Below are 23,902 nucleotides of genomic sequence, written 5' to 3'. Positions count from 1 at the left end.
GGGGGCGGGGACTCGCCGCTGCGGAGGCCGGAGACGCGGCGGCGCGGGGCGCGGCGCGGGGCGCACGGCTCGGAGCGGGCGAGAGCGCGAGGCCGGCGGCGGTAGGGCGGCGGGCGGTCCGGGAGCCGGGCCCGCAGCGCCGAGCGGCCGCCGGAGCCGCGGCACGAGGTGAGTGCGCGGCGCGGGTGCCCCAGCTCCCGGGCCGCCCTGGCCGCCTTCCCTCTGCCTGGTTCTGCCCCGGCCCGGGGCCCGTGCCCCGGCCGCAGCCTGTCACCGGAGCCCCCGAGGGGCCCGAGCCTTCGCCGCGGGCCGCCTCCGTCCGCAGGTCCCCGGCCGCCGCGAGGGGCTGTGCGAGGGCTGTCTGCCCCGGCGGAGGCCGGTCTGGGGCGTGCGGGGCCTTTCTTTTTTGTTCTCCGCTTTGTCACGCGCGTCGGCATCCGAAGTCGAAAGCGTGCAGCCCCGAAGTCGCCCTAGTGCGGGTCCCGCGGGGGTGACGCGCCGGGGGAGGGCGGGTGGCCGCCGCGCGCCGCTCACCTCCGCGTCCTGGCGCTCGGGCGCCGCGGGTGCCCACGTTGGCAGCGGTCGCGTCCGGGCAGGTGACCGGAGCCCGTCTCCGGATGCTCCAGGTTCCCCCCTGGATGTGTATTTCCCACCTATGACTGTGTGGAGCATGCAGAGAACTTTTGCTCCGCTGTAAAAATAGCCTCCTGGGTTTATATATAGTTTCTGTTTCACACCCTGTTTGATGTCTGTAATGGTTTTTTTTTTTAAGGTAAAATAAGAAAATACCTACTTTGATGAGTGTTCTTTTTAGCGGAATTTAAGGACCATTGTATTGGGAATGCCATGATGTTGCTGGTCATTTTCAGATACCCCTTTTCCAAATTTGCATAACCAAACTTGGGTGGCTTTCATGGGTCGGAGATTTTCTTTGTCTGGTTTGGGGTCTCCGAGGCCCTACAGCTCGAAATTCCGCAAATGTTGAGGGACATTCCTAGGGGTGGATTGTTAAGATGTCCCACAGTCTGATGAAATATTTAACAGCTTTCGAGTGACTCTGTTTGGCTTATAGCCACCAGATTGACTCAAATTTCGGCAGTTTTAGTATTTTTGAAATTTTTGGAGCATGAAACCAGAAGAGCAGTGGAGTCTCTTGGCGGTGTGGTCCTTCCTGTTTATGTTATAGAAGATTAAGGTAAGCTCATGCATGGGGAGAATAATTTTATTTTATTTGTAAATAAAAAGCAGTAATTTGGTAAGACTTGCTGTCCCTAGGCCAGAACTCAATTTTTAAGGTATCAATGGTCAAAAAGACATTGAATTCTGAGGATGTTTAAGAAAACAATCAGCTCTTCCAGATATATTTTGTTCTCCTATGGAGAGGTTATCACATTTTTCCCCCATTGGTTTTGTTCAAAAATGAAGCACCAGGAATGAGAGGAAGGAATGGTTGGGGGGCTGGGGGTATCAGATATGGACGATATTGCTCTTGGGAGCTAAGGAAGCCATCTTTCTAATTGCTGGCCATGGGCCTAGTTATTGATGAGGGTTGAAAAGATTTTGTATTATATTATTTTTTGAGGGGTGGGCAGCAGCAGAAGTGAGGATGGTTGACTGTGTCAGGCCTGGGGGTTTTTGTGGCCACCCAGCAGGGAGGAAATTGCTGACCTCATTGAAAATCCTATGAATGTGCAGACAGGCTTTCTGCATCAGAAACACAAAGGGTAGAAGGGCAGAGCCTGGGGAAACTGCCTCTCCAGGACGGAGATGAAAGGTTGGGGTATCACTTCTAGCAGGCTGTGCTAAGCACAGTTCCCTGGCTGGTTCTTTAGTGAAAGGGAGCTTGAAGGTGGCCTGGCCCCCAGAGAAGGCCAGCCCCAGGAAGGGAGGGTGGGAGGCCAAGATGAGGGATGAGAGGCCCCATGCCCTGGCTTTAATGTAGTTGTGTTCTTTCATTACCTTTTTTTTTTTTTTAATAACCTAAGGTGAGAAATAACATCCATTATTTGGATAAGGGAAAAAGAAACACTTCTTTTTTTGTTGCTGTAAAAAAAAAAAAAGACTTAGATTTTTTTTTTTTGCACAAAAGTAGGAATGGTCTTGATAAGCTTTTGTCTCACTTTATAAAAGTGTGAGTGTTATTTCATTTGCCTGCTCCCCGCTTCCTCTAGCAAAAAAACATTCTTAGGTTGTGGTCATTTTCTTTTTTAGACTTTTCCAGTTACTGATGACATTACATGAAAAGACTTGGCTTGAAGTTTCAGAAGTGCTTACCAAGTTCCCAGGGAGTCCACTTTGTTTCACACAGTGAATTTCCTACACTTTCAGAAGAAAAAAAAAAATCATGCCTTCTCTGATTGTTATAATATTTTGATCTTATTTTTATTTAAAACCTTTCTGGGTTGTGTTAATAGAACTTCCCCTAGCTAAGATTTTGAAGATTGATTAATGCCTGACAGGAGGAAAAGATATGTAAGAGTACTACATAATATGATCATGGTGATACAGACGGTAATTTGCTATGATTTCCAAACTTTTTTGATCATTCTCATTAGTTTAAAAAACAACTTAAAATTAATTCAATGTTATATATCAATTTTCTCAATTAAACAAATGTTTAGCCCTCGTCTGTATGTTACTAATTTGTAAATTAGGTGCATGTGCTATTGTTACTGTCTTGTATCTCAAGGCCCAGATACTCTTAGGGCTGGATTCATGCTTAGTGACAGTGGCAGTAAAGCCCTCTTTCATATACTCCTTGAACTGTGAGTATTTTTGGCCTGTTTCTTGTCAGATCTGATTATATCATCATAGGTTTTACTTTGTGACATGGCTCATGCAGAACTGAGGATAAGAAGCCTGGGCCTTCCCAGCGGTGGACTCGTGTTTGCCCATGCTTACGTTTATTAGAATAACTTCAATTTGTGCTTTTCTTATGAATCTTAAAGCTTCATAGTCTCTGTAAGGTTTAGCGTAGTTATAATTTGTCAGTCCACCTCACTGTGCTCAGTGCCGAACGAAGTCAGAGGGGTTTCTCAGGCACCTCAGAGGTGGTGACTTGTGACCTTCAACAGAGGGACTTAGCATGCAGAGTCAGTTTCTACTTTTATTAACACTGTTAGTATTTATTTTACGGTAGTATAATAGAATTAGCATGTTACATAGTATGAGATAATATAATTAGTATACATACATACTTGCAAGTTATTTTTATGTGATAGTTACATTACTGAAATATAGTTGATATCACACTTTTTGGATACAAATTAATGTAACTGCTAGGATTTTCTTCCCTAGCCCCGCTGAGCATCTTCTATACCCTCTGGGATTCATGTGCCCTGCTGGTAGACTCAATTCTTGTAGCCTGACAGCCTTAGACGGGGCATAAATGAATGGGAGTGGTTGTGTCCCAATAAAACTTTATTTAGGGACACCCATATTTTAATTGCATGTGCTGTTCACATGTGAACTTTTTATTTTATTTTTTTTTGCAACCATTAAAAACTGTGAAGACTAGGCTTATGGGCAGTGTACAGAAACAGGTGCCTGGCAGGATTCAGCCTTTGGGCTGCAGTTTGCCAACTCTTGAACTGAAGGAAAATTCGGGAGTTCCTGCCAAGATGTAGTCTTGGTATCCGTGTGGGAGGCGGCCTTTCTTCAGAAAATTGCAAGTGCTGGAAAAAAACACAATGAAATTTGGTTCCTCTCATTCATTTTCACCTCTCCATCTTGTTCTTTGGTATTTCCACTACATAGTACTAAACATGCACGTGAATTTTTTAAAAATAATTTATTTGAGGGGTGGGGGGATGGGTTAGGGAGAGAGAGCAAGCCCAAGCAGGGGTGGAAGGGTGGGGGAGGAGCAGAGAGAGGGAGAAGCAGGCTCCCCGCTGAGCAGGGAACCTAATGCAGGGCTCGATCCCAGGACCCTGGGATCATGACCTGAGCCGAAGGCAGACGCTTAACCATCTGAGCCACCCAGGCGCCCTGTCCTGCACATGAATTTTAAGTTTCTTCTTCAAAAAAAATTTGTGGTATAATCGACATATGCTAGTCTTAGGTGTACAACATAATGATTCAGTATTTGTGTGTATTGCAAAATGATCACCACAATAAATCTAGTTAATGGCTGTCACCACAGTTACATTTTTTTCCTTGTGGTGAGAGCTTTTAAGATGTACTCTCTCAGCAACTTCCACATACGCAGTATAGTGTTATGAACTGCAGTCCCCATGACGTTGAAGTTTTTTTCTTTTATAAACTGTCAGCTTCCGGAGTTGGGGGAAACATGATGTTTATAATTGGGGATTGGGGGAGTGAGAGGAGGAGATTTTCTGCACTTCCTGGTAAGTTTTGAGAGCAATTTAAGGAGAATGCTGTGGACCTGGTCATTCAGTCCTAATGGTTTAGAGCAGGAGATGACAAACTTCTCTAAGGGGCCAGATAATAAGTACTTTGACCGGTTGAGTCCTCATAATAACCCTATGAGTAGATTTGGATCTACTCTGCCTTGTAGCCATAAAACAGCTGTGGGCAATAAAGGAGCTGACCGGGGCTGTGTTTACGAAACAGGCCTATGAGGGCCTGTCGGCCTGGTATGCTGACCCCTGGCTTGGAGACATTCTCAGGGCATGGTAGAATATTTTTAACCCTCGGAAAAATGTTGGTGACCGAATCGTTCACCTGTGCTGAACAGGGCATTCTCAGGTCTGTTTGCTTACTGCAGAGGGCCTTCTAGACTTCCTGCCGAGCACCTCCTGCTCTGACTCTCCAAGATCCAGGTGAGGCAATTTCCTTTGAGAAGGAAGAAAGGTGGGGCTCTCCCACTGGAGAAGCTGTGTTGTTTCTGCAGTGGCCACGTTGGTCTAACAAGCTATTCTGATTTGATTGCTCTTACCTGCATTATTTGCCTGTATGACTAAAACCCCCTATGGGGAGGGGCCCCCAGGCGGTAGAGCTTGTGACTCTTGATCTCAGGGTTGTGAGTTTGAGCCCCACATTGGTTGTAGAGATTACTTAAAAATAAATTCTTGGGGCGCCTGGGTGGCTCAGTTGGTTGTGCTCTTGATTTCAGCTCAGGTCGTGATCTCAGGGTCATGAGATCAAGCCCCATGTCAGGTTCTGTGCTGAGTGTAGAATCTGCTTAAGAATCTCTCCAGGGCGCTTGGGTGGCTCAGTTGGTTAAGCAGCTGCCTTTGGCTCAGGTCATAATCCCAGGGTCCTGGGATAGAGCTCCAAGTCGGGCTCTCTGCTCAGTGGGGGAACCTGCTTCTCCCTCTCCTCCCCCCCCCCGCTTGTGTTCTCTGTCAAATAAATAAATAAAATCTTAAAAAAAATTCTCTCTCCCTCTGCCTATCTTGCCCCTGCTTGAGTGCTCTCTCTGGCTCTCTCGTAAAAAACAAACAAAAAACCTATGTGGGAATAAGGAAATGAGAAAAAAATAAAAGTAGTAGGTTCAGAGTATTTGGCAGGTTACTCATTTTCAGGTGCTTTTTCTTTTTTATAAGTAATTAGAAGTTTCTCTTTTACAAAAAAATTTTTTGTCTTACGGGCAAATAATAATTTTAACCAGTAGGTTGAATTTTTTAAATTAAGCCAGTAGGAAAGAATGTGCAGTTTTTTTCACATTTCCCATTTACCAAGACACTTTTAATGCAGAAACACACCACTTTCTTTTTCTCCAGGGAAGCCTGGGGTTTCAGAGTTTAGCAGATTAAGGTTAATCGTTTTTCAATAAGTCAGATACTTAAAATCAAATATGAGACAAAACACATTCTGAAGCCCCAGTTATAATGATTATTAATATATCTGATGCAGGACATCTCCTGCATCACCCCCTACGTCCACAGGACTAAGGTGGGGGAAGGAGAGCCTCCGAGGTATCTGACACCTGTAAACTATGGCTCTGAGTTACCACCTCAGTCTTCACTTCCCACCTGTGTCTGGCCTTTGGTTTTTCAGCAGCAGGGGTTTCCACAGCCCTGGAAGTCAGCGCCCAAGCACCTTGCTGCCCAGAGGCTCAGTGCTGGCCTCCCTTCCTCCTGCTCACCTTCTTAGCTGGGCGGCCCTGTGTCCAGTGGGAGCCCCGGGCTCTCCTCACTGTGCCCTCTGGGCCGCTGCATACCTCCCTGGCCAGCCAAGCGCAGGGACCTGGTGAGGGGCTTCCTCAAACCTCTCTTGGCCATCCTGTGGTCCTGGTCTGGGGCGTCCAGTGCCGCGGTGGTGGGGAGTCAGCCCCAGGTGACGGCAGATACCACTGCTTCATTGACAGCAGAGTTAATAGGACGAACGCACAAGGCTCATTCCTCTAAAATAGAATCAAGGTGGAAGGGAGACATTCATCACCTTTTCTTTATAAAATGGGGAAAAGACGATCTAGAAATGATTTCCATCTTTCCATCTCTAAAGTAATAATAGTTAAAATTTATTGAGCAATTACTATATGCCAGATGTGGTTCTAAGCACTTCTCATATCTTAACTCATTTAGTCCTCACATATCCTTATGAGGAGGACAGCGATCCTCAGATCCTGTGGCTCCTAAGAGGTGGAACCAGAGTCCGACACTGGCAGTAGGTTCCCGAGTTTGTTCTCCTGCCCCTGCCCCGAGCTGCCTGGTGGCTGTACAGCATCTGTCTCCGAGCAGCTGCTCAGTACATTTGAACGGGCTCAAGAAAGGAGCATTTTGAAAGATTATCAGAATACTTCCCTTGAGGTGAGAATTGAGTTTTTATTGTTTTCAGACTTGTAGTATATCCATCCATTGACTTATATCTGCTGGAATAAAATAAAAAGTCAGACAAGGACCCCAATCTAGAAGTATATGGTTAGGGAATTAAGTTTAAACAAAGACAGGCTTTCAAAGCCCTAGATAAAAATAGATTTTTCTGTAAAGGGTGCTGACAGAACAGGCTAGCCGTTCCACACATGCACACACATAAAACCCAAACCTCATATTTTTGTATTTTTTACTCCTTACATCAAAAGTGAATTCCAAGTGGATGGAAGATTTAAATAAACATATGAGGCTGTAGGTATGTTGAGAGGAGATATGGGTAAATGTATTTCTAAACTTAGAGTAGAAACGTCTAAGTACCAACAAAATCCAGACAATAAAAGATTGACAAGATTAGGTTATTTTAAAAACACCACCAATAACCAAAAACTATGGGCAAAAAATTCAAAGAGAAAGTTCAAGAACAAATGAAAAATTGAGAATAAAAGATATTCCCATGAAAGACGAAAGATTTGTTTATCTTTAGCATACAAAGAGCTCTTACAAATCAACAAGATGAACACCCAAGTTTAAGAATGGGCAGAAAATATGAAAAGACATTTCACCAAAATGAACAAATGGCCAATAAATGAAAAGATGCTCATTTATGTTCATAACTAAAGAAATGTATTTTTTTAAAGTAGGCTCTATGCCCAACATGGGGCTCAAACTCACGACCCCAAGATCAAGAGTTGCATGCTGTATGGACTGAGCCAGCCATGTACCCCAAGAAATGTGTTTTAAAATATCATTACTGATGAGATTGCCAAATATTAAAAAGTTTTATTTTGGTGTTATTGTGTGAGAAAACAGACATTTCTCATACTAGTAGTGGGAGTAAATTATTGGAACTGCTTTGAAAGCCAATAGAGTAAGAGCTATCAAAAATTTTTTAGTTGATTTGGATCTATGAACGAGTTGCAAACATAGTACAGAAGGTTCCCATATATCCTTCACCCATAGTTCCCTGGTTTAGTTGTCACATCTCTGTGACAGTTCCTCAGTCTTCTCCTTGTTTTTCATGATTTTAACCCTTTTTGAACATAGAATGTCCCTCAATTTAAGATCCTGAGAACTTTTCTCCCCAGTGCATCCTATTAGGCGGCCTGTGATGCCGGTATGTCTCATTAGTAGTGACATTCACTTTGATCACCTGGCTTAAGGTGGTGTCTGCCAGGGTTCTCCACTTTTTGCCCTTTGTAATTTGCTAAATATTTTGGAGGCAGTAAGATTTATCAGTTTTAAAGGCCTATGACCCAGCAGGACCACTTATGAAATTTACCTGCAGCTGTCTGGGATGTATTCCATCACTTGCCAAATGGGGGTGATCAGTGCCCCTTCAGAGCCTCTCAAGGCTTCAGGGAGTGCCGTATTTGAAACACTTGATCAATGCCTCACACCCAGCAAGCTTCTTGCTGGTTCCTCCTCCCTTCCCCAAACCCCTGGAAGCCTGATGTGTTTGGAATTCAGAAATTTTTCAGAATTCAGAAGATAATAAGATGCACTTATTATATATTATGTGACAGCCCCAGCAGGATCTGCGGCAGCACCCCATAATCAAACACTAATCTTTCTGCAGCAAAACATACGCATATTCACACGAAGGGAGAAAGAGACTATATAAGTAGCTTTGGGTGAGTTCCGATCAGACCTTGATCTGAGTTCAGGTCAGGTTTTGTTGCCGTGGATAAGTTTTTAAAAATCCCTTTGGGCTTTTAGAGCATTTTGGGTTTCAGAATTGTGTGTAAGGGCTCGCACACCAGGATAGAAGTTTGCAAACACAGATGTGGACGTCAGGGGTGTTCATGGCAGAGTTGTTGGAAATAAGCCGGATGGCCCTCTATAGGAGATTGGTTAAATAAATCCTGGAACACAGTGGGGCCCCATCCAGAACTTCAGAAAGAAAAGAGCAAACCGTAATGGGCTGCAAGGAAAAGTGCGATAAGATGTATGACTAAGTGACTCACGACACTTAGAGAACAGTGGGAATGATCTTGTTTGGATTTAAAAACATGTATGGCAATGCTTGTATAAACATCAAGAAACATCTAGAATGACACCTACAAGAGTGGCTGCATATTAGAATCACCTGGGGACACTGAAAACTACAAATACCTGGCACTTCTCTACAGCCGTTGAATTGGAAGTGGGGGAGTGGGTCCCACGCCCCAATCCCAGGTGACGCTGGGGTCCCAGGTGGTCTCAGGTGATGCTGGGGTCCTGTGAGGGCTGAGAGCTGCTGGAATGGGCGGATGCCGCCATTTGGAGGAAGACTTCAAATTTCATACTTTACTGTGTGGCTTTTCTCCCCAGTTGTATTTGTAGTAGTTTTATATATACTTCTTGAAGTTTAAAAATAGTAAAAAAGACTGTTTAGTGAACAAAATCAGATATAAGGCAGTGGAGACACATTTTCAGCAGATACATAGAATTTTCTAGAAGTTTAGTATTTCTGAGCATTACTCTCCTTTAATATGAACGGTGCTTGCTGATTTCAACTGATAATTGATCTTTAAAGTTTTTTTTTTCTCTTTCATCCTGAGAGCAGAGGCTGGTGAGGGAGGCACCAGCAGAGGCTAAGGTCAGTTCTGTGCTTCGGAATTCTGGTGGTACTTTATTTCAGGTGATTCCAGAGATTGCTCATTTACCCCATTTAGATGCCCACACTAGTACCTGATTATTAAGAAGGAAGAGGTCTCCCAGTGACACACCTGGCTAGGAACACCTTAGGGGGAGAGCTGGTCCTGATGGCTCTGCTCTGTTCTTGCTCGATTGAATTTAACCCAGAAGTTGAGTCCCTGGGGGGGGGGGGGGGGCGGGGGCGTCTTTCCTTTCCTCTGCCCCCTCCCCTTTCCCTCCCCCCTCCTTCCTCCATTGTGGGCCACACCTGGCATAAAAGCATGCCTGTTCTCACAGATGCCCTTTATTGTGCGTGCTGACCTTCCTCTGATAAGGCCTGTTTTATCTGCCTCAGCCAAGCCACTTGGGAAAGTCGGCTTTCCTTGGGCTTCGTGCTGCGTGCTGGTATCCAGGCAGACCTGGTCTTGGGTTGAAGTCCATGAATGAACCTGATCACTTCCTTCTTGTAAGCTGTATCTGGCTTTCTCTGGAGAAGGGGATACTCTGCAGCTCTCTTGCTAATGTGGATGCGCTGCGCGGGGAGAGGAGCAGGCATTCCGAGGAAGCCCGGGCCCACACCTCACTCCTGCCGCCAGCACCCTGTGTCTGTGGGGGGACACACTCCTCCGGGGTGCTTTCTGGCTTTGCTCAACAAATGCTTCAATTGGGTGTCATTAGCAATTCTGTCCAAGGTGAAAAACCCTCCCGTGTTAGGACTCAAATTAAAAAGGCCTCTTTGGGGGAACAATGAGACCTGGGTTTTTTTCCCTAAGGTGATGTGGAAGCATTTAATATTAGCTGTCACTGTGTACAGAGATGATTCATTCTCAACCTGTCCTGGAGTGAGGGGCGGGGAAGAGACTGCACTTAACCCCATTTTACAGAAGAGGAAGCTGAAGTGCACGAGAAATTACCTGCAGGTGGTGGGTTTCCAGGATGGCGCTCCCTCCAACCAGCCTGTCCTGGGGGGATGGCCCGCCGCCTGGGCCACACACCCGTGTGGACTCTGGGTGTGCCACTTACATGGTCTCCTTCCCACAGGTTCGCGTTCGAGGCACAGATGCTTTCCTGCTGGTGCGGCGGCATTGCGAGTACAAGGGTTTCTTTGCTTGTTTTGTTTGACAGATTCTCCCCCAGCCTTTGAGATGATGGGACTGGGAAACGGGCGCCGGAGCATGAAGTCGCCGCCCCTCGTGCTGGCCGCCCTGGTGGCCTGCATCATTGTCCTGGGCTTCAACTACTGGATCGCCAGCTCCCGGAGCGTGGATCTCCAGGTGCTTGGCTTGTCTGTGTGCATGAGTGTCTGCAAGTATTTAAGGTCGCTGGGTGGTGGGGTCTGAGGGCTCTGCTGTTTACGGCCCCCTAAGGCATCACGCTCAGTGGCTTGTGCACTCTGTATCTGGAGTCTGGGGCTCCGCATATCCCCACAGCCCGCCCAGGGCCGGACTCTCCACGTCCGCTCTGCCCTTGGGTGGGAGAGGACCTCTCTGTGGCTTAGGATTGCCCCCAGAAGAGCCCTCTCGGCTTGGCCTGTGAGTGAATGATTTTTTTCGTCCAGCCATGGGCGCTGGTTCTGGGAAGACTGCCTGCTTTGTCACCCTGACAGCCCGTCGGGTCCTCCGGTCCACAACGGATCTCAGAGCGGTGTTGGAAATGTATTTGGGTAACAGGTGTGGGAAAGGTGTTTGTTTGTTTGTTTGTTTTTTAAGAGGTGCTGGTTGTTAAAATCCTCATTCAGGGATAATGATTTTAGCTTTCCGATTTATTGTTGGGCATCGTGGGTCGGCAGTGCTGAGCTAGGACAGAGACTCCTTGACCGGACTTCAGTCAGGCACCTCTGACCCCTCTTCTCTAGGCCTCCGTCTTGGCTTCCCCCCGCCATCCCGTCTTCAGCCTGCCCAGCCCGCTTCGCAAAGAATCCTGCTAAGTCCTCCCCAGCCCCCAGCCCCCAGTACCTGATCAGGCCCCTGCTCCCTCTTGCTGATGGCTGAGCCCTTTGCCCGCCTTTAGCAAGAAGTCCCCCTGCCCTTGACGTCTCCTCTTGACACTTTTCCTCCACTGACCCCTCCCTCCGCTGTTGGCCCTTAGCTGTCTCCGCTGGGTTCGGGGTGCAGCCGGTTCTCCTACTGCCTAGACACGACCCCTCTTGCAGGAGTCTTGAAGGAAGTTTTCCTTCCCATTTTCACAAGTGCCCGGATGGTTTTTCTCCAGCAGTGCAGTGGATACACTGTCCTGTTTTGTACGCAAACTGTCCGTTCGGGACTTCACCGTCCCCCTTCCCAGGCGGGCAGCGGAGACGCAGAGCGGTGCGGTTCACGAGGAGCGGGGATTCCAGCGCGGTCTCTGATGGCAGAGCTCGGGCTCTTAGCGTGAAGCCCCGTCGCGGCCGAGTGTCCCGTCGGGCCCGGGCGCCCCCGTGCGCTTCCAGGGGAGCGCGCCGTCTGGGCAGACGTGGACTTAGCGTCCTGAGCTGGAGGACTGAGTCTGTTCTGAGAGGTTTTGTCTGGCGCGAGTTAAGCGCTCTTTCAGCGGCAGGCGGGAAACTAAGTATTTGCGCGCCTGGGAAAGCCCGAGGCACTGCGTGGACTTGCCTCCTCAGGCCTCACGACGCCCTGGGAGGGTTGTGCTGGTATTTCGGGGAGATAAGCCTGTGACTGCGAAGCCCGGAGAAGTGACTTCCTCGACTTGTAACACTTTCTCTGGAAAAAAATAGTCGCTTCTACACAGTTGACTTCCAGGATTGCTCTTAACGGAACCCCTTCAAGCCTTTTTTGGGAGAAAGTAGAGTTTATTCTCCAGGAGCAGAGCTGACAGGATTCGCCTCGCGGGTTTGCAGGACACGCAGAGGACGTGTCTGGCCGCCCGCCACCGCCCGGTTAGGAAGGGGGAGGGGGATGGGAGCCGGGGAGTGTAGGGCTGCGGAGGGGGACGCGGGGGGCCCAGCAGGCCTGCCCGCGGGGCCTGGGAGCACCCCTCCCACTGTAGGGCCTGCTGCTGGCTCGGCCCGAGCCGGCTTCTCCCGGGGAGCGCCCTCCAGCGGCCGCGTGCGCGGGGACAGCTTGGGGTTCGCCCTCACGAGCCGCGCTGTCCTCGCAGACCCGGATCCTGGAGCTGGAGGGCAGGGTCCGCAGGGCGGCGGCGGAGAGAGGCGCGGTGGAGCTGAAGAAGAACGAGTTCCAGGGGGAGCTGGAAAAGCAGCGGGAGCAGCTCGACCGCATCCAGTCCAGCCACGACTCGCAGCTGGAGAGCGTCAACAAGATCTACCAGGACGAAAAGGCAAGACCTGCTCTGCTCCCCCCGCCTCCTCTTAATTCTGTTCCAGATGCCAGTTGAGACGCCGCTGACTTCTTCCGGACGGAGGATGAGTGGCCATGAGGGTGTTCATGGGATGAGGTGGAACGGGCCTCGCGATCAAGTGGTCACGTAGTAACCATTCCCTGCCTGGTACCCGGTGGTGTCCCTGTCCTATTTGTGCCTGCACGTTTGTACCTCTTCATCCCCTTCCCCTCTTTGACCCATCCCCCAGCCCTTCCCCTCGGGCGACCCCCGGATTGCTCTCCATCTGTGAGCCGTTTTGTTTTTTTAGATTTCACACGTATGTGAAATCATATGGCGTATTTGCCTTCCTCGGATTTATTTTACCCAGTGTAATACCCTCCAAGTCCATCTGTGTTGTCCCAAATGGCAAGATTTTGTTCTTTTTTATGACTAATATTCCTGCGTGTGTGTGTGTGTACACCCCACATCTTCATCCTTTCCTCTGTGGATGGACCCTGGGCTGCTTCCCTATCTTGGCTGCTGTGAGCAATGCCGTGCTGCTCATGGGGCACATGTACCTATGCAGATTAGTGTTGCTGTTCAGATAAATACGCAGAAGTAGAACTGCTGGATCCAGCAGTAGTTCTTTTACTTTGTCGAGGAAGCTCCACACTGCTTTCCACAGCAGCTGCCCCAGGGTCCGTTCCCACCTGCAGTGCACGAGGGCTCCCTTCTGTCCACGTCCTCGGCAACGCCTGTTAGTTCCTGTCTCTTTGATCTTAGCCATTCTGACACGTGGAAGGTGGTATCTCATGTGATTTCATTTGCCATATTCACACACGTGTATTTCCTCTCTGAAAATTGTTCCAATCTTAAAGTTATAGTAAAGTGCTTCCTAATTTTTCTTCACTTTGTGGGTGGCACTATGTATACTCCTTAAATCCCCGTAACTAGGCATTGCTCACAGTGTGTACACAGAACCGCTTCAAGTCCATTTCTGGGAAAAAGTAGAGTTTATTCTCCAGGAGCAGAGTTGACAGGATTTCCATTGGGGCTTTGCAGGACGTGCAGAGGACCAGAGGACGTGTCTGGCCGCCGGCCATTGCCCGGTTAGGAAGGAGGAAAAGGATGCGAACTGGGAAGTATGGGCCTGGGCTGAGATGCGTTCCCATGCTGGGCCAGGTGGTGGTGGGGCGGTGGGGGGCGTCTGGCCTGGTTGAGTGCTTCCTCAGGGCCCACCTGTGGTCTAGAACCAGTTGTCCCATCTGCAGGGAGGGAGGGAAAACGAAGAGGGTGTTTGCAGTGACACTCCACCTGCCTCTGCACCCCTGTGCATACGTGTGTCCGTGCCTGAAAGTTCTACTCTCTTCCTGAGGAAGGGTGGTCTTTTACTCTGAGCCTCTGGCTTTTTTTCCCCTATGTTTTTACTTTTAAATTTGTCCTTTTTGAAATGGTAGCGATAGAAGATAGTATGGGTTTGTGGCCGTGAGTGGTATTGGCTCTTAAGTATCTGTTTTCTTAACTCCATCAGTCTACCAAATGCTTCCGAAATTGCACTGCACTATGAAATCCCAAATTCTGGGAGTGATAATCTCTGTTCATTCTCCTCCAAGCTTCGGAGATTTCTGTGTGTTGCGTGAAAGTGTGGGTGCACGGTTTGGGTGGGGAGAAGGAAAAGAGGTTGCAGGTGAATTTCAGCTCGGGGGCATTCTGCTGTGGTGTGGGTTTGCACTAGTTTGGCTCCAGACCCCTGCGAAATGCACTGCAGACAACGGGCTTTCCTGTAAGGGTGGGCAGACTCCTCAGAGAACATGCTGTGCACAGAACTGTTTGTTCTAGATAATTCCTGGTCATGCAGTCCGTGAAGCATCATCCCACAGGTGCGTCCTTGAGTTAGAGATGCTGGTTCATTTGAGGATAATCTCGTGTGGAGATAAGAGCACAAACTTGGAATTCTCGGAACTATGATTGAGTAGCTGTTTGCTGAACAGCTCTCCCTATATAGGAAGGAATGAGAGGGAACATCTTCCAGCCAGAAACGAGGTGACTGTTTCACTTTGGTTCTTAATGCTTCAGCCTTATGGCTTCTTTTTAAAAGGGGGCTTAGCTCTCCTGCCGCATCCACTCAAGAACTGTTTGGGGATCCAGGGGATCCTCTTGTAGTTGCAGTAAACAACTTAGATATTGAAAATTGAGGAGTCCCAGTAAAGAGGGTGAAGTACGCATTTGAAAGCGGGACAGACAGCCCCTGGGGAAGAATGAGAGTCCCTTCTCATTTGGAGTTTTTAATCTTTAGAATATGTGATAGAAAGTTCTTCTAGCTTGGGAGTGGAGGGCTAGGTTCTTGGCTCCAGGAGGATTTTAGCTGCTCTTGCTATAATGGTAAAAGGCATGGGGTGTCCGGTCAGGCACACCTGGCTTCTGATCCTGTTTTCTTCAGCTCCATGATTTTAGGCAAGCCACTTAAATTCTCTGGGTCTGTTTTCTCAGCTCTCGAGTGAGAATAACAACAGGAATCCCCCTTACAGTGTAGCTTGTGAAGATTCAGTGAGATAATATTTATGGAGGGCTTGGCACAATGCTTGACATGGACTAGAAGCTCAAAAACTGGTAGCTGGTGTTATTACAACTAGTCCTAGTAATCGTAGTAACAGCAAAGGCCTACAAGTAAACCACAGCTTCAGTAGTGATAATACTATTTTTTTTTTTCGGTATAGACTTTTTTTTTAATTCCAAATTGAAAGCATGAAACAAAATTGCCCTACCTTTAGGAAAGCATTAAGAAAATGCTGGGGTGGCCATCAGAACAAGACTGAACAGTGCCGCTCAGCCACGGGAAGAGTGACAGTGACAGCCTCCACAGCAGTGAGGAGAGCTCCCGCCCACAAGCCCCTACTCAGCCCGGCGCCGAGCTAAGCATTCCGTGGGGATTGTTTCCTGCATTTGTCTCAACAGCCTCATGAGACTGGTGCTTCGGCTCAGAGAGTTTGTAGCCATCACCCAGGATGAGGCCTAGACCCCCGACAGCCCGCACAAGAGGGCCTCCCTCTGCTCTGTGCAGACACAGGGCCGCGGTGTTGCGGGGGAGGGGTTCTCCAGAACCTTCCATTCCTAAAGAACACGGGGTGTGAGTGGGGCCGCAGGAAACCAGGCTGGCCCGAGTCCATAGTTGTTGAAGCTAGGTGATGGGATCCTATATTTATCTCCATGACTCAAAAGGGCATGGTATTCCAGCTAGCTCTCTTTTGGCCCCAATTCCAAATTCTCAGGCAGTAAAACACCTGATTCTTTATGGCCGGGCAGAGAAGTAGGGCTGGCCTGTCACACCAGTATGTTCTCTCTCTCTCTCTCTTTTTTTTTCTTTTAGGAGGTTAGCACTTGTGGTTTGAATTAGAATGAGGCTCTTTTTCAGAATGTTAAAGAATCCTCTGGTGGCCTAATAGAGCCTTTCAGCCGTGGGAGGACTTAGGGGTGCCGGCATCTGTGGGTGGGGGTGATTTGCAAATGTCCCGTGCCCTAGAGATTTCTGACCTCCTGGAACCTTCCCCCCACCCTGGGTGGGCACTGTTGCTCTGGAGGGTATTGTAGCCGTCAGATAGGGGTGTGGATAGAAGCTTGAAGGCCAAGCCACCGGGGATGATGTGGTCATGAAATGAATGCTTCAGGTGAGCACTGTGAAACAGGGATGAGGGAAATGTGCTGTTTGAACTCTGCTGTACAGTATCCCCTGGCTACGTACGGCTGTTGAACACTGGAAATATGGCTGGTGGGTCCGAGGAACTGAATTGTGAGTTTTATTTAGTCTTAACTACACTTAAGTGGCCAAATACTGAACAGCACGGGTTTGAATGATAGAGGCGGAACTCTGGTAGGAAGGCTGAGTGCCCTGTTCTGCGGGAGAGCAGGTGGGCCACGGCTGGGTCTCCTTAGCTGCTCGGCTGTCTTTTCCCTTTTGCTGTTTGGTCCAGAATCGGGCCGTGGATGATGAGGTCACCTTGTGATCGGGCAGCTGTCCTCCCTGTTGCTCGGTAGGGGTCTGTGGTGCGGAATTACCAGTTCAGCTTATCAAGTTGGCGTTTATGAACTTAGTCGTTATGGAAGTTGTTTTAGAGAAATCAGGCCTTGCCAGGCAGCACATCACGATCGCCTGGGAGCTTATGCAAACAGGTACAGACTTAAAAAATACACCGGATCAGACTCTCCAGGTGTTGGGCCTTGGAGAATATTGAATTTTTCAAAAAGATGATAGACATACACATGCGGGTGCACGATTTTCTCTAAGGGCTCACTAAGATCCTTGCGATGGGTGTGGCTCATCCAGAGACTGATAAGGAGATACTGGGTGTTTTTGCAGTATTGCACTTTAAAAAATAAAATTGCCATATCAGGGTTTTCACTTTCATTTTTTTGACCCTTTCTCAATGATTTTAAAGTGGAGGGCATTATGATTAAGCGATATAATTCTTTAAAAATAATCTGATGGTGCGGTTACAAAGTAATTGACGTTGATACTGTTTTTTCTATTTCCTACATCTTTACCCACGTTTACTGGAATCCCTGACAATTTTTAGATGTGCCAAGTTGCAAACTTCCCGCTCACCCCTTTTTTTTTTTCCATAAGATTGCCAACTCCCCCAGACTTGGGATATGGGTGTGTCTGCAGGTCCTCAGTTCTGAGACCAGCCTCTCAGGCGCCCCTTCATGTCACCTGGAATGGGTGGGCAAGTGTGAAACATCCAGTGAGCTCTCGACAGCCTCGCTATGGTGCTGGAATGAGCCCTAAAGCAGTTTTAGTAGAAAGAGCAGGGCATGTAGAGAGGTCAGAGGAATAATAAGCTAATACCTGTGTGCCCCTCCCCCAGATATTATTTAAAACAAAAACCATTATCAAGATGAGGTCCTCTGTATTCCCCTTTGTCCTTTCCTTCTTTCCCTCCTGCCCAAAATTGCCATTATGAATTTTTTTTTTATTGTAATTCCAGTATAGTTAACCCAGTGTTACTGTTAGTTTCAGGCGTACAATATAGTAATTCAACACTTCCGCACAACACCCGGTGCTCATCATGACAGGTGCCCTCCTTAGTCCCCATCGCCTGTTTCACCCCCATTATGAATTTTAGTGGTTATAGTTTATATTTCTCAACTTCTATAGATGTCCATTGGCCAGAGCATTGACCAATCAGATTCTGTCTTGATAATATGAACCAAATCTCACTGATTTTTTTTTAATCTGAACCAAAGCCTCTGATTTTTTTGATCAGAAACCCTTCAGATGAGACTTCAGCTGATTCTTGAAGATAAACCTGTCGTTTTCAGTTCCCTTTAAAAAAAAAAAGATTTTATTTATTTGAGAGAGAGACCGTGAGAGAGAAGGAGAACACAAGCAGAGGCAGAGGGAGAGTTCGAGAAGCAGACTCCCTGCTGAGGAGCCTGGGATCATGACCTGAGCTGAAGGCAGCCGCTTAATGGACTGAGCCACCAGACGCCCTTTCATTTCCCTTTTCTGCCTCCCTGTGTGTTGCAAAAAGAAGTGTGGTGAAGAGGATTTACGTGAATGCGGGTCTGCAGGTTCATGCATACTTCTAGAACTTCTAGTACTCGGTGGGAGCACTGGTGTGGTCACTTCCTGAGCTTTAGATGATATTCAGTTTTCTGAAGCAAATAAAAGTGATTGTGTATGGCAGTCTTAAGTAACTTTCAAAAAAGTTGCCTTATACGTTATCGAAATACTGTTGTTAGTTTTGAAAATACAAAAAAGATTAAAACCCCCTGTAATTCCATCACTGAGATTAACCACTGAGAACCCCTCATGCCTTTTTTAAAACCTACAGATTATGCCTAAGCTTTTATAAATGATTGTTATACTCAAGCTTTAATAAATGTATGTATGCTATGAAGATGGTAGAACATAAGGGAGGTTCTTTAAATGAGAAACACTTTTGAACACGTCTGGTATTTGCACATCATTTAAAAGCCCAGAAATTCTCAGCTTAGGGGCATGGAGGTGACCACTTCCAGAAAGAATATTCTTTTTTTTTTTTTTTTTTTAAAGATTTTATTTATTTATTTGAGACAGAGAGAATGAGAGACAGCATGAGAGGGAGGAGGGTCAGAGGGAGAAGGAGATTCCCTGCTGAGCAGGGAGCCCGATGTGGGACTCGATCCCGGGACTCCAGGATCATGACCTGAGCCGAAGGCAGTCGCTTAACCAACTGAGCCACCCAGGCGCCCCCAGAAAGAATATTCTTCATAAATGTCTGCTGAAGGGAGCTTTTGTAGACCACCTTGATCCCTAACAGGCACAGGCGACTGTGTTTTGAATCTGAAGATACACATGTCGTTCAGGTGAACAGGATTATATAGACATGGGTTCTGCTTCTCTATTGTTGTATCACAAATTACCCCAAATCGTAGGGGTTTAAAACCATGATGGCATTTATTTTGCTCACACACGTCTGCAGTTGGGACGGCTCAGGGGAAACTTGTCTCTGTTCCACGTTTCACTGTCTGGGCGCCCGAAGGCTCAGAATTGCCTGATGCTTCCCTCACTCCTGTGTCTGGTGTCTGTGACCTGAGACCTCGGTGGGGTCAAGGCCACAACACTTCTGTGTGGCTTTCGCGGGGCTGCTAGCCTCCTTGAAGCTTGGAGGCTGGGTTCCTAGGGCGCCGTCCTGGCGGGGAAGGAAGGAGAGAGCCTGCAGGACGCTGTCCGCTCTTGTATTCCCAGGGCTACCATGTAACAGAGTACCACAAACTGGGTGGCTTAAAACAACAAAAGTGTATTCCTTCCAGGTTCTGGAGGCTAGAAGTTCAAAATCAAGGTGTCAGCAGGGCTGTGCTGCCTTGAAGGCTCTAGGGGAGGATCCTTCCTTAACCAGTTCTGGCCCCTGGTGTCTGCCTGCGGTCTTTGATCATAGATGTGTCCCTTCAGCCTCTGCTCCTGCCCTCACCTGGCCATCTCCCCCAGGGCCTCTGTACCTTCGCCTCTTCTCTTTAGTCCTGCTGACTCTGGCCCACACTCATGACTTCATTTTACCTTGATTATATCTGCATAGACCCTGTCTCTAAATAGGGTGATTCTTAGGTTCTGGGTAGACATTAATTTTGGGGGTACACGGTCCAACCCACGAGGCCTTTTACTGACTGCTTCAGAAATCAGCAGGGTTGCTTCTCCAGCATTCATAGGAGCAGGTCACAAAAACCAGTCCAGATTGGAAAGGGCGGGAATTAGGCTCCACCTGTGGGGGCAGTGCCTGAGGCCTTGGAGTCACATTCTTGAGCCACCACATTTGTGGTGAAATCCCTTTTTTTTTTTTTAAGATTTATTTGTGAGAGAGCATGTGAGCACAAGAACAGGGGGAGGGACAGAAGGAGAGGGAGAAGCAGACTCCACTGAGCAAGGAGCCTGACAAGGGGCTCAATCCCAGGACCCCAGGATCATGACCTGAGCCGAAAGCAGATACTTAATGGACTGAGCAACCCAGGCACCTCCCCCCCCATTTTTTTTTTTTTTTACAGGTTAAATACGTGTTTACATATCAAACAAGTTTTTAAAGGGCCTAAGTAAAAACATCCTTAGGGGCACCTGGGTGACTCAATCGGTTAAGCATCTGCCTTTGCCTCAGGTCATGATTCCAGGGTCCTGGGATCAGTCGGGCTCCCTGCTCAGCGAGGGTCTGCTTCTCCCTCTGCCCCTCCCTCCTGTGTGCGCACTTTCTCTCTCTCTCTCTCTCTCTCTCAAATAAAATCTTTAAAAAAAAAATCCTCAGATTTTAGTTTTTGCCAAAAGCTAATAGAGATTGACTTGTAAATATCTGCTTCTCTCCTGAAGTTGGCACAGGGTGCTTTAATTCAGTCTTTTATTTTGTTGTCAGAAGGCTGATGATGATTTTCGGGTCTGAAGACTTACCAAGATCTCCGGTGCCCCCCAAGCCCCCCGCTAGTTGCCCCAGAGCCACGAGGTGGCCCTAAAGGCCTGTGAAGGGCAGGTTCTGCTTCATCTCTGAAATGCTAGGAGGAGCCTGAGAGCCCCGGGGACTGAGTGGCCCTTCAGCCAGGGAACGCCAACCTTCCTGCTATTGTGTTCGCCTTTTTGCTCTCCAGAGTTAGAGTCCCAGATAGTGTCCTTTTCCTCGTCTGTGTTTGTGATCTTCTTCCCGGCTCCTTTCTTGCAGCCATTTTTCCACCTAGACCTTTGGACTTTTCACTTACGTGATAAGTACGTAAATTAACGGACTAGTGTGAAGAATCACATCTGAGTAACGTTTCATTTATGATGGAAATACCGTTCCCGTATCATTCCGGGAGGGAAGCAGCTGACCTGGAAAAGAGCCGGAGCGCCAGGCTGCAGAGCAGGAGGGGATGGTGGCTACATGTTAACGGTTTGGTGTCCGGAAAGAGGAAAGCTTGTAGAGGCGGAGGGAGGAGCGGCCTGCGTCACCTCTGTCACCCACTTGTGTGACCCGTGCCTCAGTCCCGGGCAGACCTGTGCATCCGCGCGGGTCGCGTGTGGCCCTGCTGTAAGGGATGGCTCAGCAGGCCTTTCCCTCCGGCGGGCAGGGCGGGTGGCGAGCCAGCCTGCTTTGGCTCGTGGGTTCCTGGGCCGGGTCTGGACTCGGGGCGGGGGCCGCTCCCCGTGACTGTAGCTGCATTTGGTTCCGAGAGTGACTTTTTTTTTTTTTTTAAAGATTTTTATTTATTTGAGAGAGAGAGAATGAGAGAGAGAGTACATGAGAGGGGGGAGGGTTAGAGGGAGAAGCAGGTTCCTTGCTGAGCGGGGAGCCCGATGCGGGACTCGATCCCGGGACTCGATCCCGGGACTCCAGGATCATGACCTGAGCCCAAGGCAGTCGCTTAACCAACTGAGCCACCCAGGCGCGGCCCCCCCCCCCCCCCCCCCCCCCCCCCCCCCCCGAGTGACGTTGTTCAGAGGAAGTGGTCACGTCAAGCCCGGTCATTCGTCCTACCCGAGAGCTTTCCCACACTCCTGGAGGTGCCTGGCTGGCAGGCCGGCGGGGTGAGCTCTGAGCCCGAGGTGCAGACACGCTGGGGTGGCTGGCCTGCCGGGCCCTTCTGTCCCCCTCTATGAATTCTACCGCATTCGGAGTGTTCTGGCTGCTTGTCTCTGGGGCGGCTTCTCTTGCTGGGAGGGTGCTCATTTTCTTCTGGGGAGGCGGTTTCCTCAGGGGGGACCAGAGCAGACTTGTGCGGATAGAAACAGTTTCTCTGATTTTTATCATCTTTGATCGCCGTGATTGATTGAAGACCGAAAGGTTCTAGAAGAGCTTTTCTGTTTTTAATCTGCACTGATTTTCCATATCTTCTGTGCGTTCGCTATTTACTCTGCGGGGTGCTGGGCTGTGCCCAGTGTCCGGGTTGTGACCGTTGAGTGGCGGACAGACGAGTCAGTGGGTCGGTCAGGGCCACTTTCAGGCAGAGACACCACTGCAGCTCTTTGAAGCAGAGAGGGCTTAGGGCAGGGAAGCCGGTGCCCCCAGAAAGGTGGGAAGGGTCTGGAAGAGCATGCCGTCCAGGGGCTGCTCCCGGATGGCGGGACCAGGAGGCTGCCGCTGCAGCCTTAGCCCGAAGCCAGGGGCACCCTGCTTCTGGCTCCGTTCTGTACCTCCATCCGCCTGACTGCTCCGCCTCTCAGGTTGCCCGGGATGTGTCTGATTGGCATCTGAAGCCCATAGGGAAGGAGTCTGGAGAAAGGTCGGGCAGCCGGACGAGGCGGCCACAGGCCGGTGGCAGGTGGGCTGTGCGGTGGCAGACAGGAACGCACGGGAGGGGCGTCCGCCCGAAATCCGTGTCCCTGGGAGCAAGGGGGTCTGTTCAGATTGCAGATTCTCTAGTTTGCTGATGAGACGTGGCCTTCAGACAGCTTTGTGATTCAATGCCAGTCATTTACTGCCCACGCAAAGGAGTGTGTTAGGAGAAACGCAGACTGCCTTTCCGGCACTGTCCCCGCACTGCAGTGGCTGGCCTCCGTCCCCTCCGTCCCCCCCACCCCCACGGGACGGGGCCTCGGGTTAATTCCTTCCTTTTAATTTATTTTCTCTGTGGCTGGACCAGTGGGAGTCTGGTATTATTCGCGTTGAAGAACAGTAAGTGGGCTCTGTAACCCGATACCCTTGAGTTCTGTTTTCTCTTTAGTCCCCGAGTATCTGTGGACCCCCTGTTTGCAGAAAGTCAGAATTTGCACAGCTGTGGCCTTTCCCACAGGTGAGGATGGGGGACATTGTTCAGATCCCTATTTGGAAACAGAAGAACTAAGGCCCACAGAAGGGGTTCAGCCAGGGCTTCTGCCCCCGCCCCCCAAGTGAGGTCGGCATCACCAGCCCCTTGCACCAGCCCCGCAGGGAGAGTGGGGCAGTGCCTCTGTTGGTTAAATTTAGGACAAGGGGAGGGGCACCTGGGTGGCTCAGTCGGTTGGGCGTCTGCCTTCGGCTCAGGTCATGGTCTCGGGGTCCTGGGATCGAGTTCCGCATCGGGCTCCCTGCTCAGCGGGGAGTCTGCTTCTCCCTCTCCCTCTGTGCTTTCTCTCTCTCTCAAATGAATAAATAAAATCTTAAAAAAAAAAAAAATTAGGACAAGGGGAATGTTCCTCATCGCTGGTGCTGTCTCTGCTGCCATGAGGGGTTTTCTTCCTCTGAACACAGAGAAGGTGCTCAGCTCCCCCTCACCCCCCCCAACCCTGGTCCAGGTCCAGCCAAGCCCATGTAGTGTGCCCTTCTATCTGAGCAACACTTCACAGCTGCGCTGTCTTTCCTGGGAAGCTGGGAAGTGTCAGGAAGGGAGACCGGGAAGAGCTGAGGGGTGGGGTGGTGCGAAGAGTGCGAGGTGAATGTGAGCTGCTCCAGGGGAAGGGACCCAAGGTCTCTGACAGCCGGCAGTTGGTGACAGAAAGATCCAGGGTTTGTGGACAGAGAAGGAGATCCCTCGTTCTGCCTTAGTCAACTGCTGGAGAAGCATCAAAGAACCTTCTGGAGTTCCCACTGCGTGTCCTGTTCAGGTCCTCCTGGGAGTTCTCTTTGACCCAGATTATTGAAGGCACGTGGTGTGATCCAAGAGGCAGTCTCCTCAGTTTGCCCCTCCCCTCCCCCTGCCCTCCCCCTTCTCCCTGCCCTCCCACCCTTCTCCCCTCTTCCCTTCTCCCTTCCTCCCTCCCTCCCCCCTGTCCTCTTCTCCCCTCTCTCCCTCTCCTCCCCTCTCTCCCTCTCCTCCCCTCTCTCCCTCCCCTCCCCCTCTCCCTC

The 23,902-nt window shown here is 49.3% G+C and overlaps 1 protein-coding gene across 3 annotated transcripts in view; it reads left to right on the top strand.

Moving 5' to 3' along the window:
• Window positions 1-109: 109 nt before the first annotated feature.
• Window positions 110-23,902, top strand: part of GOLM1 (golgi membrane protein 1) — a 54,981-nt gene continuing 31,188 nt past the window's right edge. The window contains exons 1-4 of one of the 3 annotated variants that reach the window (XM_035024419.1): window positions 138-168; window positions 1,100-1,195; window positions 10,518-10,666; window positions 12,489-12,668. In XM_035024419.1, the coding sequence (XP_034880310.1) occupies window positions 10,538-10,666; window positions 12,489-12,668 (309 nt within the window). In that variant the 5' untranslated portion in view covers window positions 138-168; window positions 1,100-1,195; window positions 10,518-10,537. Of the gene's footprint in view, window positions 169-501; window positions 1,196-9,321; window positions 9,355-10,517; window positions 10,667-12,488; window positions 12,669-23,902 lie in introns of those variants that run through there. The other 2 variants (XM_035024418.1, XM_035024417.1) reach the window with 2 other exon arrangements.

The sequence above is a fragment of the Mirounga leonina genome, unplaced genomic scaffold (assembly GCF_011800145.1).
Source record: "Mirounga leonina isolate KUSES-001 unplaced genomic scaffold, KU_Mleo_1.0 Mir_179, whole genome shotgun sequence".
Taxonomy (NCBI): Eukaryota; Metazoa; Chordata; class Mammalia; order Carnivora; family Phocidae; genus Mirounga; species Mirounga leonina.
The sequence above is the reverse complement of the archived record's forward strand: the minus strand, read 5'-3'. Positions and strand labels throughout refer to the sequence as shown.